Below are 14,265 nucleotides of genomic sequence, written 5' to 3'. Positions count from 1 at the left end.
AGGCAGGAGGGCTCCTGAGTCAGGATTCTGCCCAGGACAGGTGGCCTATGAGCCCTCAGGGGTCTGGGTAGGGAACCCCCACTCTCTGAGGCTGCCACCACCCGTGGGGAGAGGACGGGGAAGGAAACAGATGGAGGAGGCAGCTAATGGGGACAGCAGAGGGCGTGGCTAAGGGGGAACCATGCTGGTTCATTTTCTAGCAAAGGGGAGCACAGGTGGGGCTTGCAGAGGGCAGCCTCTGGGGTGAAGAGGAGACACCTGGGCACATCTCTAGAACTCAGCTCCACGCCTCCCAGGGGCCCTGGCAGACTGAGGTGGGAGCAGAGTTGTGAAGGGCCGTGGGCATGACAGATACGAAATGGGACACGGGAAACCCAGTGCAAGAAGGAAGCTTGGAAGCGACAGAAGGACTTAGCCTTGGTGTTCCTCACCCTCTCAGACCAACACGTTATCACGACAGGGACACTGAGTTTCTGTCCTGGTGCCACGGCCTCCTTGGGTCTGACCTGCACTGGGTCCCAGCTTCTCCAGGACCTTTGAGGTGTCAACAGCCTGGCCTGGCCCCAGCCCTGTTCCCTAAAGGCTTTGTGCAATGGCCATTGAGGGGCTCACACTGCGTTCTCGGAGGGGGATGAGAACAAGCTCCCTCGGTGACGATTCTTATTGTGTATAATAGGACACCTTCCCTCTGCTCCAGGGGACCCCTGAATGCTTGGCCTAGTGGGCATAGTGACAAGTGTTCCCAGCTGGGCGGCTCTAATGCAGTGGGAAGAGGCTGGAGTCCAGAGACGCTCTTTTCAATTCCCACCAGGGCCAAGGTCAAGGCTGAAGGGTGGGTATGGCCTTGGCTGGCCAGTGACCCTCTGACCCTTTTCTCCTAGCCAGGATAAAGTTCATCAGCTACTGCTTTGAGGCCTGAGACACCTTAAAAGATAAATAAGAGGTGAGGTGGCCAGAAAACTGCCCAGGTCCTTCCTAGGTCAGCACTGGGCTCTGACACAGACTCGACAAGGTGGACCCACAGCTGGAGGTGAGGGCAAGACCCAGAAGGGACAACGGTCCCTTGGGTCACTGCCTGGGACTGAGATGCCTTGGGTGGCTCTGCCTCCCTCCCCCTTCCCCCCTGCCCCAGCAGGAGTTGGGGGGCTTACCGTTGACAGTCAGGGTCACCTCTCGCTCCCCGGCCCCCACCCGAGGCACCACCGCTCGGCACACGTACTTCCCAGCATCCTCCTGGCGGACGGCTTTGAGGGTCAGGGTCTTTTCATTGCTCAGGACCTGGGAGTTTTGGGGAGAGTCAGACACAAAGAGTGGGGGCGGGCTCTCTGGGTCTTCCAGAGCCAGAGAGTCTGAGAGACAGGCCTGGCGGGAAGGGGCAGGTTCCCCGGTCCCCTGCAGAACATCGGCTGGAGTAGGAGGTCGACGCCCACCACAGAGCAGCCACGAGGGAAGCGCCCACGGGCAGAGGAAGGGCCCCGAGTGGCCCAGACGTTCCATTCTGCTGCAGCCCTGGTGGGGGGGCGCCCGGGAGGAGGAGAGGACTCCCTGGCTGAGCCCAAGGCGTTCTCCCATGGGGAGGGGCTGTCCCAGGCCAGGCCCAGGCTGGCCCAGTGAAATGAAATGAACTTTGAGGGGCCCCGGGCCTGCCTTTCAGAGTCATTTGCAGCATCCCTTTGGGATGGGGTCTGGGGTGAAGAAAAGAAAACAGACTGTGGCTTTGGGGCGTTTCGAGTCGGAATCCTGCAGGGCCCCAGCGGTGACCTACCTGTGCGGCCGTGGGCAGTTACCTGTGGGCTCTAGGGCTGCCGCCCTCCCCCCACGGCTGGGCAGTGGGCTCAGAGGGCACTGCAGCCTCTGGCATGGAGCTGGCCACACGGAGGCCACTTTCTCTGTGTCCTTCCCTGCCCCCCGCCCGCCCCCCGCCCTCTCACGGGTCCTCCTGAGACAAACTCCCAGGTGCACGAAAGAGCGTGCGTGTTTCAGGAGAGGAACATGGAAGCAGAGCAGAGCTCAACCCAAAGGCTGACGGGCGAACTTTATTGGGGGGAGCTGAGAAGCCTGCCTAGCGGCGTTTGGCTCCCAGGGTACCGGTGACCACCAAGTTCCCATCCACTTCATGGCTGGGAAGCCCACCATGGCTGCACGTGTTAAGGGCCGAGGAGTGGGTACAGGTGGGCACCCCTCTCCTCTTTCTGGACTCCTTCCTTTAGCTCTCTGGAGGCTGACCCCCCATGTAACAGTGACAGGGCCCTGGGACGCAGGTCCCTCTTGGCCTGCAGTCCCCCGCCCCACCCGCCCCAGAGGCGCTCTGGGGCCTGAAGGGGACTCACCACGCCGGAGCCCCGTTTCATCCAGACGATGGTCAGGGATGGGTTTCCGGTCCAGAAACAGCTGAAGACGGCGTCTGAGCCCAGGTCCACGAGCAGAGACTGGGGCTCCGTTGTCATCCGAGGCCCAACTGCGGTGGGGGGAGGACGACAGTGCTCTGGTCGGCTGGGAGCTCTGGGGACCCTTTGTGTGGCTGCTGCCCCCACCCCCTGGTCCCTCCAGTTCCCGGTGCCTGTGCCACCTCAGTGCACTCCAGCCCCTCCCTTACATTGCGGTCCCTGCCCCTCGGGCCTCCCCCTGAGCCCGCCTCCCTCTGACCACCCCAGGAAGACAGTGCTGCCCTAGGCAGGAAAAAGGCTCTCTGGCCCCTTGTGCCTGGATGAGCCCTCGGGGCTCTCCCATGGCCTCCCCTCTGTCAGGTCCCACCCAGGACGTCCCCCTCTGGAGTGTGGGCAGAGGGGGACGGACGTCCTGGGGGGTCCTTGTGTCTGCCTTCAAGTCAACTGGCCTCTGCCTGAGTGTCCGGGCCCCTCCTGGAGGCTCTGAGATTCAGAATGGAGCAGGCTGGGTGGCTCCCCGTCTCTGCTCTCAGCGGCCCTCTCTTCCACACCCCTGCTGAGTGTTGGCGAGGTCCAGGGAGGCTCCTCTCTGCGTTTCCTCCCCACCCCCTGCCCCAGCCTCCTGCAGACCGAGTGGGGCCCCGAGTGAGTGTGGCGGTGACCTTCAAGTGCTGTGATGAAGGGCGTGAAGAGAGCTGTTTCAGGGAGCAAAAGAGCGAAATCGGGGGCCAGGAGCCTGGCCGCACCCTTCGCTGTAGACCGGGAGCTGGGGACTCGGGGGGGGGGGGGGGGGGGGNGGGGGGGGGGGGGGCAGGGGGGAGGGGCCAGAGAGTCGGTGGAAGTGCTGCCTGTCACAGGGAGGGGTCTGCCAGGCCAGTGGGAGGAGGGGCGGCTGTGAGCCCAGGGAGTGGGGGGTGGGGGCGGGCTGGACTGGCAGTGAGTCTGCTTGGAGCTTGGCCTCAGCTCCCCTGCTGCCGCTGCCTCACTGTGTGACCTTGGGCCTCTGTCCCCTCCTCTGGGCAGTGGGAACAAAGGCCATCTTCATGGGTGGTAATGAGGGCCCCCCCAGGAGGAGGCTCTTTGCCAAGGTCACGACGGCTTCATGAGCTCGGGAGGCACTGTGACGTGGTGTGCGGTGGGTTCCCCTGGCCCTGAACTGAGACCCCCCGGGCTGTCGCCCCAGCAGCCCCCAGACAGCGGCACTCACAGTAGACGTCCACGGTGCGGCTGATGTTGGTGCTGCCCAGGGCGTTGGTCACCTCGCAGGAGACGGGCTCGGAGAAGTACGTGTAGTCCACGGCCGTCCGATACACCTCTCCTGAGGCCTCCTTGATGATCTGGCCCCGCTTGGCCCACCTGCAACACAGGGCCCAGAGGCTGCTGTGGTCTCCGGCAGCAAGGACGTCCCCCTGGCCAGCCCGGCCCAGGGGGCTTTCCTGTGGGAGCCCCACGCCCACCGAAAAAGGAGGCATGGCCTGAGACAGCGTGCGGCCTGCCCTGTAGGGTGTCTCGGTGGAAGTCTCCGTAGAGGGGTTACTTCCAGGGCTGGGGAGCAGTTGGAGCTGGGGGGGGGCTTCAGTCTGAGGCCCCCAGGCGGTCAGTGGCACTGGATGGGCGGGTCACTATGGAGGGAGGTGGTTTGACTGTGCAGTTGGTCAGCCCCTCTGGCTGGGGAGGCAATGGATAGCAATGGGGATAGCAATGGGGAGGCAATGGGGATGGTCAGCGCCCAGACAGCTGGTCCACCTGCTCTGAGCTCTGACGGGGACCCTGTCAGGACCATGCTGGGAAAGGAGACGAGGTCTGTGACCTTGGTGGCCAAGGTCTAATGGCCTGTGCATGCTTGCTTGCTTACAGGCTCCATACAGAGAAGTGTGTCCCCGGGAAGCTGGGTTTCCAGACGAGGCGAGAAGCTGATGGACAGTGTTCGCCAGGGGCTCTGACGGCCCCTCGCACTCAGCCCGTTCCCCCAGCTCTCCCGCCCTGACCACTGTCCCCCGAGTTGGGCCTCTCACAGGGCCCCCTCTCTCCCTTTCAGCCCACCCCTCCACCCCCAGGAAGGGCACTTGCTGTTTTTCCTGTCTAGGTCCCCTCCTGCCTTCGCTCCTCAGAGGCCTGCACTCCTCCGTCTGTCCTGGTTTGGTCAGGGCGGCGGCAGGAAGAAGGCTGTGCCCACTTCTTTCTTTCTTTTTTAAATAGTTTATTTATTTTTAGAGAGAGGGGAAGGGAGGGAGAGAAACATCAATGTGTTTGCCTCTTGCATGCCCCCTCTGGGGACCTGGCCTGTGACCCAGGCATGTGCCCCGACTGGGAATCAAACCCGTGACCCTTTGATTCACAGGCCGACACTCCAGCGGGGGCTGTGCCGGCATCTTGCGTCAGCCAATCCACCAACAGGGGCAGAGGCCAGGGAGCCTCAGGCCTGTCATGGTCCTGGCCCTGGAACGCACATCACTGGACCGGACCTGCGACCGGGCAGCCTGCTCCTGTGGGGCGATGCTGGTGGTCTCCAGGGTGTGTCTCTGTGTGTGCACACGCATGGGTGTGGGTGGTCCCGTGGGATTCGAAGCTGCCCCGGGTTTAATTCCACTGCGGACAACACTCACTTTTTAAAATGACAAAACTTCTGCCCCGCCCTTCCTGCAGTTCTAGCCGTTTCGGGGTGTCCGCCTTTCCCAGAGCTGGAGAGGTTCTTTGGCCCCCACACTGTCACTATGACCACGGTTCCTGCAACCACAGCTTCCCTGTGGGCGCTGCCCTCACCCCAATCCCTCATGCCAGGAGCTGTCCCTGGACTCGGGGAGGCTGGCTGTCCCCGGCCCTCCCCTCCAGCAGATGTTTCCTGTCCCCACTGTCCCTGCCGCCCCGGGGAGCGGCCATCTCTCAGCATCACAAGGAGCTCCCAGGCTGGCACCATGCGGTTATTATTATGAATTAACAGCGGGTAATTATTAAGAACACGATTAATAATAACAATTACAGTTTAACAACAGCAAACCATGTTCCCTGAGAGCTTAAGGAGCTTCCCAACAAACCAGTATGAGTTACTCATGAATCACTTCCATTTCTAACTTTAATTTAATGACTGGACTTAATGGGCACAGCCCCTGCCTGAGGTGGATGAACTCAGCCCCAGACACATGGCTGGGGACTGGACCTGACCCCTACTCCTTGCCCCCTTCCGCAGTGAGGGGGTCGGGTGGGGGTGTGGGGTGGGGGATGCCCAGGAGCTGGGGCCTGGGGGGGTGGGGCTGCTGGGCTCGGAGCTGTTCAGAACTGCAGGGCAGGAGCCATTGGGACAGCTGGGGACTAAGCCTTCTGTCCCCAGCAGAGCCCTGCTGTCTGAGCCCAGCCATCTGCGCAGCTGTGGCCCTGAGCACCCCAGGCCTGCTCTGCCTTGGAGGCAGAGGGGGCAGCAGGGGGCGATCTTAGACTTTCCCCTCCCAGGGTCATGGCAGGAGCTGGCTGGGGGGACAGAGTCTTCTGGGGACACCCTGAGAACCTCCTGCGCACATCTCACTCCGCCCATCTTCTTCTCCCCGTTGGATTCCCCACCCCCCCAACCAAAACACTTGTCTTGTGGGCATCCTTCCAGAACCTGAAACCCCTCATTCAGGCGGCTGGCCACCAGATCAAGGGTGAAGCAGGGGGCAAGGACTGCCCCTCCCCCCGTTTCCCTTAGCACGTCTCTCTTCTCCTCTTGGTTCCTTGACTTAGCTTCCTCCTGCAGCTCTCTTCTCTCGCCCCTTCACCCTCCCACCCCCCACCTACCACTCCCCGCCTCTCCCAGCTCCTCAGAACAGGAGTAGCTGTGGGGGGGGGAGAGTGAGGGGTGGATAAGCCTCCCCAATCAATGTGACCCAAGTGAAGGTAAGAGAATGAGCTACGTGCATCACAGAATCGGGGGCCTGGTGTGTCACCACCTGCCGGCTGTCCCCAAGTGGCATGTTGGGTGGCAGTCCCTCCCTGTGCCCGCGGGGCCCTGAGTGAGCCTCAGAGGGGGAGCAGGTGGGAGGTGGACTTGGTGCCGCCCCGGGGCTTGTTCTCACCCAGGAACGGGCTCCTGGTCCCCAGGGGCGGGCACCCAGAGTGACAGCGAGCCTGGCTGCACGCGCCCCCACGCACACCCTGGGCCCCCGTCCTGGGCACGGAGGGCATCTCTAATTTCTGAGATCACAGCCTTTCGTGTAAAACAGGGAGGAAGCCATCGAGAGGAATGGAGGAAAGACACGAAGATCTCAGTCATCTTGTCAAAGTCAATCGGGAAAATCAATGTGCTTATGTGATGAGATTTGCTTAAGGTTTTCCTTTTGGATCCCAACAAAGCTTCCAGAATGACCTGCTGGGTGAGGCCTCACTGAAGCCCGGGCGGGGCCCAGAGGGTGTGGGTGGGCTCAGGCCCCCCCTCACCTCTCTCCACAGCTCCTCCCCGCTTCTTTCCCAAGCCATCCAGCTGGGCTCCCCGGAGGCCTGGAGGGAGCCCGATCCACTCTGAGGTGATCTCAGAATGCTTGGCTGATCAGAAGGCCTCAGGGCAGGTGGCGAGGACAAGTGCCCACCTGTGGGGAGCCCACCCGGCCCCCTGACGGCCCCTCTGTGTGCAGCCAGACCTGTGACTGGGACCCACAGGAGATCCGGAGCCCAGGGAAGCCCTCAGGGTCTCTGCTTGTTTGTCTGCTTGTTTATTCGTTAACTCTTCAGTTTTAAAAGAACTTTGAAATTATAGAAAAGTTGCAAGAACAGTGCAGCGAGCTGCCCTTTTCCCCTCACTAGACTCCCAGATTGTCACTGTCACTGCCTGTCTTTGTAGGTGCATGCACACCCTACTACTACCGCCGTCACCGATGCTGTTCTGTTCTGTGGAGAGGGGTGACCCCGGGGCTCAGGCCCAGGAGCCTGGTTTCTGGGGTGTCTGCTCGCCCCCTGCTGGTTGGTGGAGCAGGGGCTGGGCGGGGGACAAGGCTGGGCCCAACAGCACAGCCCCTCCCCCGCCCTACCTCAGTAACTAGGTCCTCAGTGGCCCCAGAGCCCCGCAGTGTGGAGACATAGGCGGGGCCAGCTCTCTCTCTCTGCTCTGGTCTAGGTGTTCATGGGACACTGTGGGGGCCCCTGTGGGCTGCGCCTGCCCCCGTGGTCTGTGTGCACGAAGGGCTGCCTGTGAAACTGGCATTAGGGGTACCTTCTGGGCATGTGGCACCTGGTGTTTAGGGGTCAGGAGCAGAGAGCAGACCACAGAGCACAGCCTGCCTTGTCAAGAGGAGCTGGCTGGCGGGGGCAGCACTGCAGCACCCTTGTCACTTCCAGACAGAGGCCGGGTCCCCGCCAACCCAGACTTGCCCCTGGGCCTCCTGGGCTGCATGACTCCGGGGATCCCCCAAGCCAATGAACAACTAAATCGGACAGGAGAGATGGATTTTCATCCTATTTTAAAAAGACTCTCGATCTCTCTGGGTTTCCCATCCCCATGTTGTTTCATTACCTGCACTGCAGGGGGCGCTGGCTTAGGTCCAGCCTGGGACCTAAGGTAATGGCTGCCTCTTTGGCCCATTACCCCTGCTTCTGCCTCCCGGGCTGCACTGCCTCTCTGCCTTCCTTCTCCCCCACCCACATGGCCAGCATATCCCACTTGGAGACCATTAGCATCTCTGGTGCTGGCTGATACTGCCGCTTAATAGCCCATTTTGGTGGCACAGGCTCCTCCATCAGGGCTCCTCCATCAGGTCTGGGGTGGTAGGAAGGGACGGGATGGAGGTAAGGCCATGGTGAGGCCCGCTGAGGGGCGAGGCCCCCGTCTGCCCGTGAGTGCCTCTGAGGTCCCTCGTCCCCAGGTGTCGTGCAACGACGGTGCCCAGGAGGGAAGGACCCCAGGCGAGCGGCTCTGCGTGTCTCCCCAGGCAGCTGGCTCACGTTCCGGAGAACCAGTGCCTGGCGCACGTGCTCTGCTCCATGCTGAGAGCACGCGTGACTCAGACTGCTGTGCATGCCTCGGAGAGGCTCCGTCAGCAGGAACCACAGTGAGGCTCCTTCGGAACCGTGAGCAGGCAGCACCCAGGGCCACGACTGTGATGTGTCCCAGGTGCCCACTGCACAGGGCCAGCTGCCCAGAAACCCCACCCTAGCCAGGGGAACAGTTTGGGGACACAAGACTGGAATCCAGATGCTGCTCTTACTGGTCCCCTGGTTGTTGGAACTTTTTTCTTGGGCCTTTCTCCCTCGTTTCAGCAAAAAGGGATCCACAAGCTATTCAGACAGAAGGGGTGACGCCTACTCTCTTTGGTGGGATGGGCATATACATGTGCGTAAAGGAGAGAAGTCCCACCCGGCCAGTGTGTGTGGGGGGGGGGAAGGCAGGGGGAAAGGCGCCCCCGCCAGGCTCGGGGTGGATGGGGTGGCAGGGCGCGGAGAAGGGCATGGGGCCCCCCCGTAGCCAACCAAGCGCTCGCTGGATGCCAGGACACGGCGACAGCTGCAGGCTACGCGGGGCGCGTGTGGGGTCTGTGCCTCCGCAGCAGTGGCTCTGACCTGTACTGGGTGACCGCCGGGTTGGCCTTGGCAGAGCAGTGGAAGGTGACGACGTTGTCTTCCAGCACGGGCTGTGGCTCCACGGACAGGTTGACGAGCGGCGGGTCTGTGGAGAGAAGAGATTCCCTTGTAGATGGGGGAGCTGCGCCCACGGCTTGGGNGTGGGGGGGAAGGCAGGGGGAAAGGCGCCCCCGCCAGGCTCGGGGTGGACGGGGTGGCAGGGCGCGGAGAAGGGCATGGGGCCCCCCCGTAGCCAACCAAGCGCTCGCTGGATGCCAGGACACGGCGACAGCTGCAGGCTAGGCGGGGCGCGTGTGGGGTCTGTGCCTCCGCAGCAGTGGCTCTGACCTGTACTGGGTGACCGCCGGGTTGGCCTTGGCAGAGCAGTGGAAGGTGACGACGTTGTCTTCCAGCACGGGCTGTGGCTCCACGGACAGGTTGACGAGCGGCGGGTCTGTGGAGAGAAGAGATTCCCTTGTAGATGGGGGAGCTGCGCCCACGGCTTGGGGAAGAGTGAGGCAGGAAGACCCCAGGAGACCCCTTAGGTGCCATGGAGGGTAAAGGCCAGAGGTTCTACCACCCATGAGCCTGGGGACCCTCAGAGCAGCCATCACTGCCGTGGTCCCCAGCAAGCTGGGGGCCTCAGCAGGGGCTCTGCCGCTCCCTGGAGGTGCTGCCTCAGGCAGCCCTGGTGGCAGGGTCAGGGCTCCCTCTGTGGATTCAAAGCCTGCTGTTTAAGTGGACAGCCAGCCAAAGCATGGCTGCCTGGCCCCTGGACCACGCCGCCCATCTTCCAGCTTCTAGAGAGAACAGAGCGCTTCAGAAAGGAGAGGGGGAGGAGGCTGTGCAAGGGGCTCGAGGGGGAGTGGGGACAGTGAGGTTCATTTACACACAAACTGTCCTCTTTGGAAATGTCTGATTCGTATCTCTTTGTGCAAAGGTTCTCGTGCCACCCTTCACTTCCAAGTGGCATTTACGCCCTTTCATCAGCCTAATCATCTCGTCTGCATTCTGACTGGTGTTGTCACCCAGCCCTTGCTCCCCAGGCTGGCTGGCTCTCTCCTTCAATGATGAGAAGCTCTAAAGTGCTAAATGGTGGAAGGTAGAGGAGACAGGGAACTGAGAGCGGGCAAGAGGCAGGGAGACCGGGAGCAGAGATGGAGAGACACGCAAGGGGGTCTGCCGAGATGGGATGGGAGGCCGGCATGGAGACACTCATGCAGGAGAGAGACGTGGAGTGGGGAGAGTGGGAGAGGGAGGGGAGAGAGAGAGAGAGAGAGAGAGAGAGAGAGAAATGCAGAGGAAATAAACCCCCCCAGAGAAACACTGAGAAGCAGAGAGACAGAGAGAGACGCAGAGAGAGAGAGAGAGTGACATACGCCGAGAAACACAATCAGACCAAGATTTCAGACTAGACGCAGAAAGAGCAAGGGAGACAAGCAGACAGAAACGTCATAAAGTGGCAGAGGGTTGGGGAAGAAGACCAAACTAAATGAGGAGGAGCAGAGATGAGAGAGAGGGAGAAAGAGGCCCTGAGAGATGTGGGGATGGCGGGATCCACCGCAGAGAGACGGGGAGGTGGGAGTCAGCTCAGGGAATGGCTTGGAGGCAGGTGGCCCTCCTGAGCTTAGGGGAGCTGGCTTGGGACCTTCCCCTCAAGCTAGTGTCACCCATGCCCCCGGCTCCCAGGCTTTGGTGTCCCTGGTGTCCATACTCCTTGGAGGGGCAAGGACAGCCAGTGCCCATTCCTTTTCTTTCATGGCGTGGATGCCTGGCTGGAGTTGAACTCGGGGTGAGTTCAGAGGGTGGCATGGCCGTGTGGCCCGGCCTGGGCCCTGGGCCGCCTCTTTGGGCCCGTCCTCACCCATAAGCAGAGCAAAGTGCTGGAAGATATTAGGATTTCCTAGGAGTTCAGCCCATTTTCAGAACAAAGCAGTAAAGAAGCCAGTTGCTCAGGGATGATTGAGAAAAACTGCTGACCCCTCTGGGTGCAGGTGAAGGTCCCCAGAAGGGGAACAGGAGTCCTGCTGGCAATGGCCGGTGGGGTCCCACACCCCTCAGGGAGTCATAGGCATGGCTCCCCCTGCCTTGCCGGTGCTCAAGCCGGCCAGGCCTCCCTGCCTGGCTCTGGGCCTGGGGGCTGGGGCCTGGGAGGGGCTCACAGGATGGACTGTGCAGCTTTCTGTGGACAGAGTGTTGAGACACGGGCTCCTGAGCAGCAGGTGGCCCACCGTGCCAGGGACCTGTGCTCCTGCTTTATCCCCCAGCTCCTGATGGGGTCCACCATCCTCATCAGGAGCATCTGCTCCTGGGACAGCAACTTGCCCGCTTTTTCCTGGAGCATTACCAGGGAGGTCACAGGTATTCGAACAATCTGAATCTTATTATTCAAAGCGTATATGCATGTGTCCAGGACTGGCCACAAGAGCTCTCCTTCCACCTCCCTGGAGAGCCTGGACCCCCAGACCCCTGCAGCCCCTCTCAGCTGCTGTCCGTAGGGTGAGTGCCATGTACCTGTCCCTCTCAGCTTATCCTGTGAAATACTCTCTTGCAGCTCCCTGCCTCTTTGCAACATCCTCAATGCCAGCCTTTCCTGCAGGGCCTCAGGAGGAGGGGCCTCCAGGAAGCACTCACACTTTCCACTTTCACTGAGCCCCCCCCCGCCCCCCCCGGCCTGGCCCACGGCCCCTGTGTCCCTCTCTCCGACCTCTCCCCTGGATGTGCAGGTATGAGCTCTTGGGAGTCTACCAGATGCCATAAATAGTTCATGTCATATCCAACTATTAAGCATGAGTTTAATCCCAGTTGTGATGTTGGCTGCATAACATGCAGAGGGCAGCTTTGATGTAGCTGGTGGAACCGAGACCACATCGAGCAGATGTTGCAGCTGAGAGTCAGTCAGCGTGTCTACCAGCAGCGGGGGTGCACGCGTGTGTTCACTGGAGGGGGGAGCACTACGTGGGGGAGGGGGCGGGAAAGAGAGGAATTCCATTACTTAGTGATTTTATAACACATCCATTTGCAACTTGGCAGCTGGAGGCAGAGTCCAGATGTGGTGAGGTTTTCGGGGGGGCAAAGCTCTCTCTCCCATGACTCAATCTGGGGACTGTGTCTTTCGTTGGGCAACATATAAAGACCAAGGGAAACAAACGACAAGTGTGCTTTTGCCGAGTGTGGGTGCTTCTCAGTTGGCGGAGAAAACGAGCAGGTTTGCAAAGGCGGCCCTGACCCCACCCATGGTGTGCCTGCTAACGGCGGAGCGCTCGCTGAGCAAACAGGTGAGCAAGCGGAGGAGGAAGGAGGGCGGTGCGGGTGGAGAGAGGCTGAGATTCTGCCTGGCACACACACACAAAACGACTTTCAGGAGAGGACAAGTGGATGGAGACCTCTCCCCTGTTGGGGCCGGGGAGGGGGGTGCCCTGGGGGAGGTGGCCCTGCACCCCTGACTGCACGGCTACAGCAGCTGACAGGGGCAAGGGGCTCGCCCCGTGCCGGGCACGATGCCAAGGCGGCCCTCTGAACGATTTAAGGGGACCCCACAGCCATCCTGCGAGGGAAGCAGTGTTACCTCTGTACACGGATGAGGAAACCGAGGCACAGAGAGATTCAGTAGCCGAAGCAACCTTGGCAGAGCTATGTCCAAACCGAGAGGAAGGCTGTGGCCTTAACTACCGCCCTGTACTTCCTCGGGTGGGAGGGCCTGTGAAGGCAGGCACCTGGGTTCTCAGCCCCAACCTGAGCTCACCCCCACGCCTCCCTCCTCGCAGGGCGGAGGCGTCCTGGGAAAGAAAGGCAGGTGGTGCCCAGAGGCCTGGCCATGCAGCCTCCTCCTCAGACGCAGGCTGTCATCTGTGCACTCGGTAAATGGATCGTCTCACCAGAGTGCCCTGAGAGCGGTGGCATTTAATGGGTGGTGGGCTGTCGTGTGGCGGCAGCTCTCTGGTTGACGGAGAGCTTCCCCTGGCGGGGTGGGTAACGGCCTGGGCCAGAAGCACTGCCGTCCCTGCCGGGGCCCAGGCTGCTGCCGCGGGAGCCAAGCAGCGGATTCTTCGGGGCAGGATTTGCAGCTGGCCCAGGCCTCCGACCAGCTTGGGGACTGGAGGGGAGGTGGGACAGGGCGGGCAGTGGCCACAGCCAGCAGCTTAGTGGTCGGGGGCTTGGGTGTCTGGCGCCTCCCACCCTCGTTCCTCCCAGGTTTGGCTTGTGTCTGCAGAGAGCTCTGATCCGTGGTCAATCTTGTGGTGAGAGGGCACCTTGGACGTCCTTCGGTGCAATTGGACAAGGAACCGATGTCCCGGATGGAGCCACATGCTTGGGTCTGCACAGCCCGTGGGCCGGGGGCCTTTCTGGAGGATAGACTCCCTGAAGCCCACAGCACCCAGCTTCCCCTCCACCGCTGGGCCTACTGCCTGCTTCGTGCCTGCAGGGAAGAAGCAGGTGGGTGTGGGGCGCCAGCTGTGGCTCAGGGGCTGGGGGAGGGGCCTCTGTCTCAGGCTGACCCTTGAACCTACACGCCCCTCCCTCCTTTCGCCCTGGTCCTAGGCCTGGCAAGAGCCCTGCAGTTCTTGGCTCTCACCGAGTGAGGAGTGAAAGAAAACCCCTTGCTTGGCGCGATGAAGACAGAGAAGATGAAGCCTCTCCAAGAACTCAGCAGCCATGTCTAGTATGGACAGCGAGCCCGTCTGAAATCCCAGCCATTTCTCCTGCCCTCAGGAATGTCAGTGGCGTCTGCAAGGACGCAGACACTTCAACGGGACCGTCCACTCGCAGGCTGCGGAGGCGGGTTCAGAAAACCGGAGGGCACAGAGCCTCAGAGAGCCATGTGGGGTCAGAGTCCAGAGGCCGTGGACAAGCTGGGGGCTGTTGGGAAGTGTGTTCCAATGAACTGGATTGAGAAGGAACAGAACGATAAGGAGGGAATGAACGTGAGCCTGCAGCCCCAGCCTTGTGGCTCAGCACCTACGACCCAGGCAGCCAGCCTCCGGTGGTGGCACTGTGTTCCCCGGCAGCAGGGGCGGGCAGGTGTCAGAGAAGACCAGCTGATTCCTGAGAGCTGACACTTTAAACCTAGCCTGGCCCAGAGCTGAGCGCAAGGCCATGGGGCACCTTGCCGAGCCCTCCTCTGCTTTCAGGGACTGACAGGCACGTTGGGGGCCGGTGGGGGTCTCTGTTGGGGGACTTTTGGAATGGGATGCTGGCGTGGCTTTAAGGCACCGTCTCTGCGTGTAGTAGCTGTGGTAATAAACACTCGCCCAGGGCCCAGAGTTTGGAAGCATGGAGGAGAGTTTACCAGCACGGTCTCTGCCTGCACTTGAAACCTACGTGGCCTTGAGCAAGTGATCAGCCTTTGGGGGCC

At 61.4% G+C, this 14,265-nt stretch overlaps 1 protein-coding gene across 2 annotated transcripts in view; it reads right to left on the bottom strand.

Moving 5' to 3' along the window:
- The window catches only part of KIRREL3 (kirre like nephrin family adhesion molecule 3), a 114,281-nt gene that overhangs the window by 18,246 nt on the left and 81,770 nt on the right, over positions 1 to 14,265 (bottom strand). For both annotated transcript variants that reach the window (XM_037038192.1, XM_037038193.1), the window contains exons 6-9: positions 9,258 to 9,363; positions 3,595 to 3,743; positions 2,331 to 2,458; positions 1,152 to 1,278 (exon numbers count right to left, since the gene is read on the bottom strand). In XM_037038192.1, the coding sequence (XP_036894087.1) occupies positions 1,152 to 1,278; positions 2,331 to 2,458; positions 3,595 to 3,743; positions 9,258 to 9,363 (510 nt within the window). The remainder of the gene's footprint in view (positions 1 to 1,151; positions 1,279 to 2,330; positions 2,459 to 3,594; positions 3,744 to 9,257; positions 9,364 to 14,265) is intronic.

Source organism: Sturnira hondurensis, unplaced genomic scaffold (genome assembly GCF_014824575.4).
Source record: "Sturnira hondurensis isolate 20B ecotype Veracruz unplaced genomic scaffold, ASM1482457v3 Scaffold0024152, whole genome shotgun sequence".
Classification (NCBI taxonomy): domain Eukaryota; kingdom Metazoa; phylum Chordata; class Mammalia; order Chiroptera; family Phyllostomidae; genus Sturnira; species Sturnira hondurensis.
Note: the sequence above shows the minus strand (reverse complement) of the source record. Positions and strands in the feature narration are given on the sequence as shown.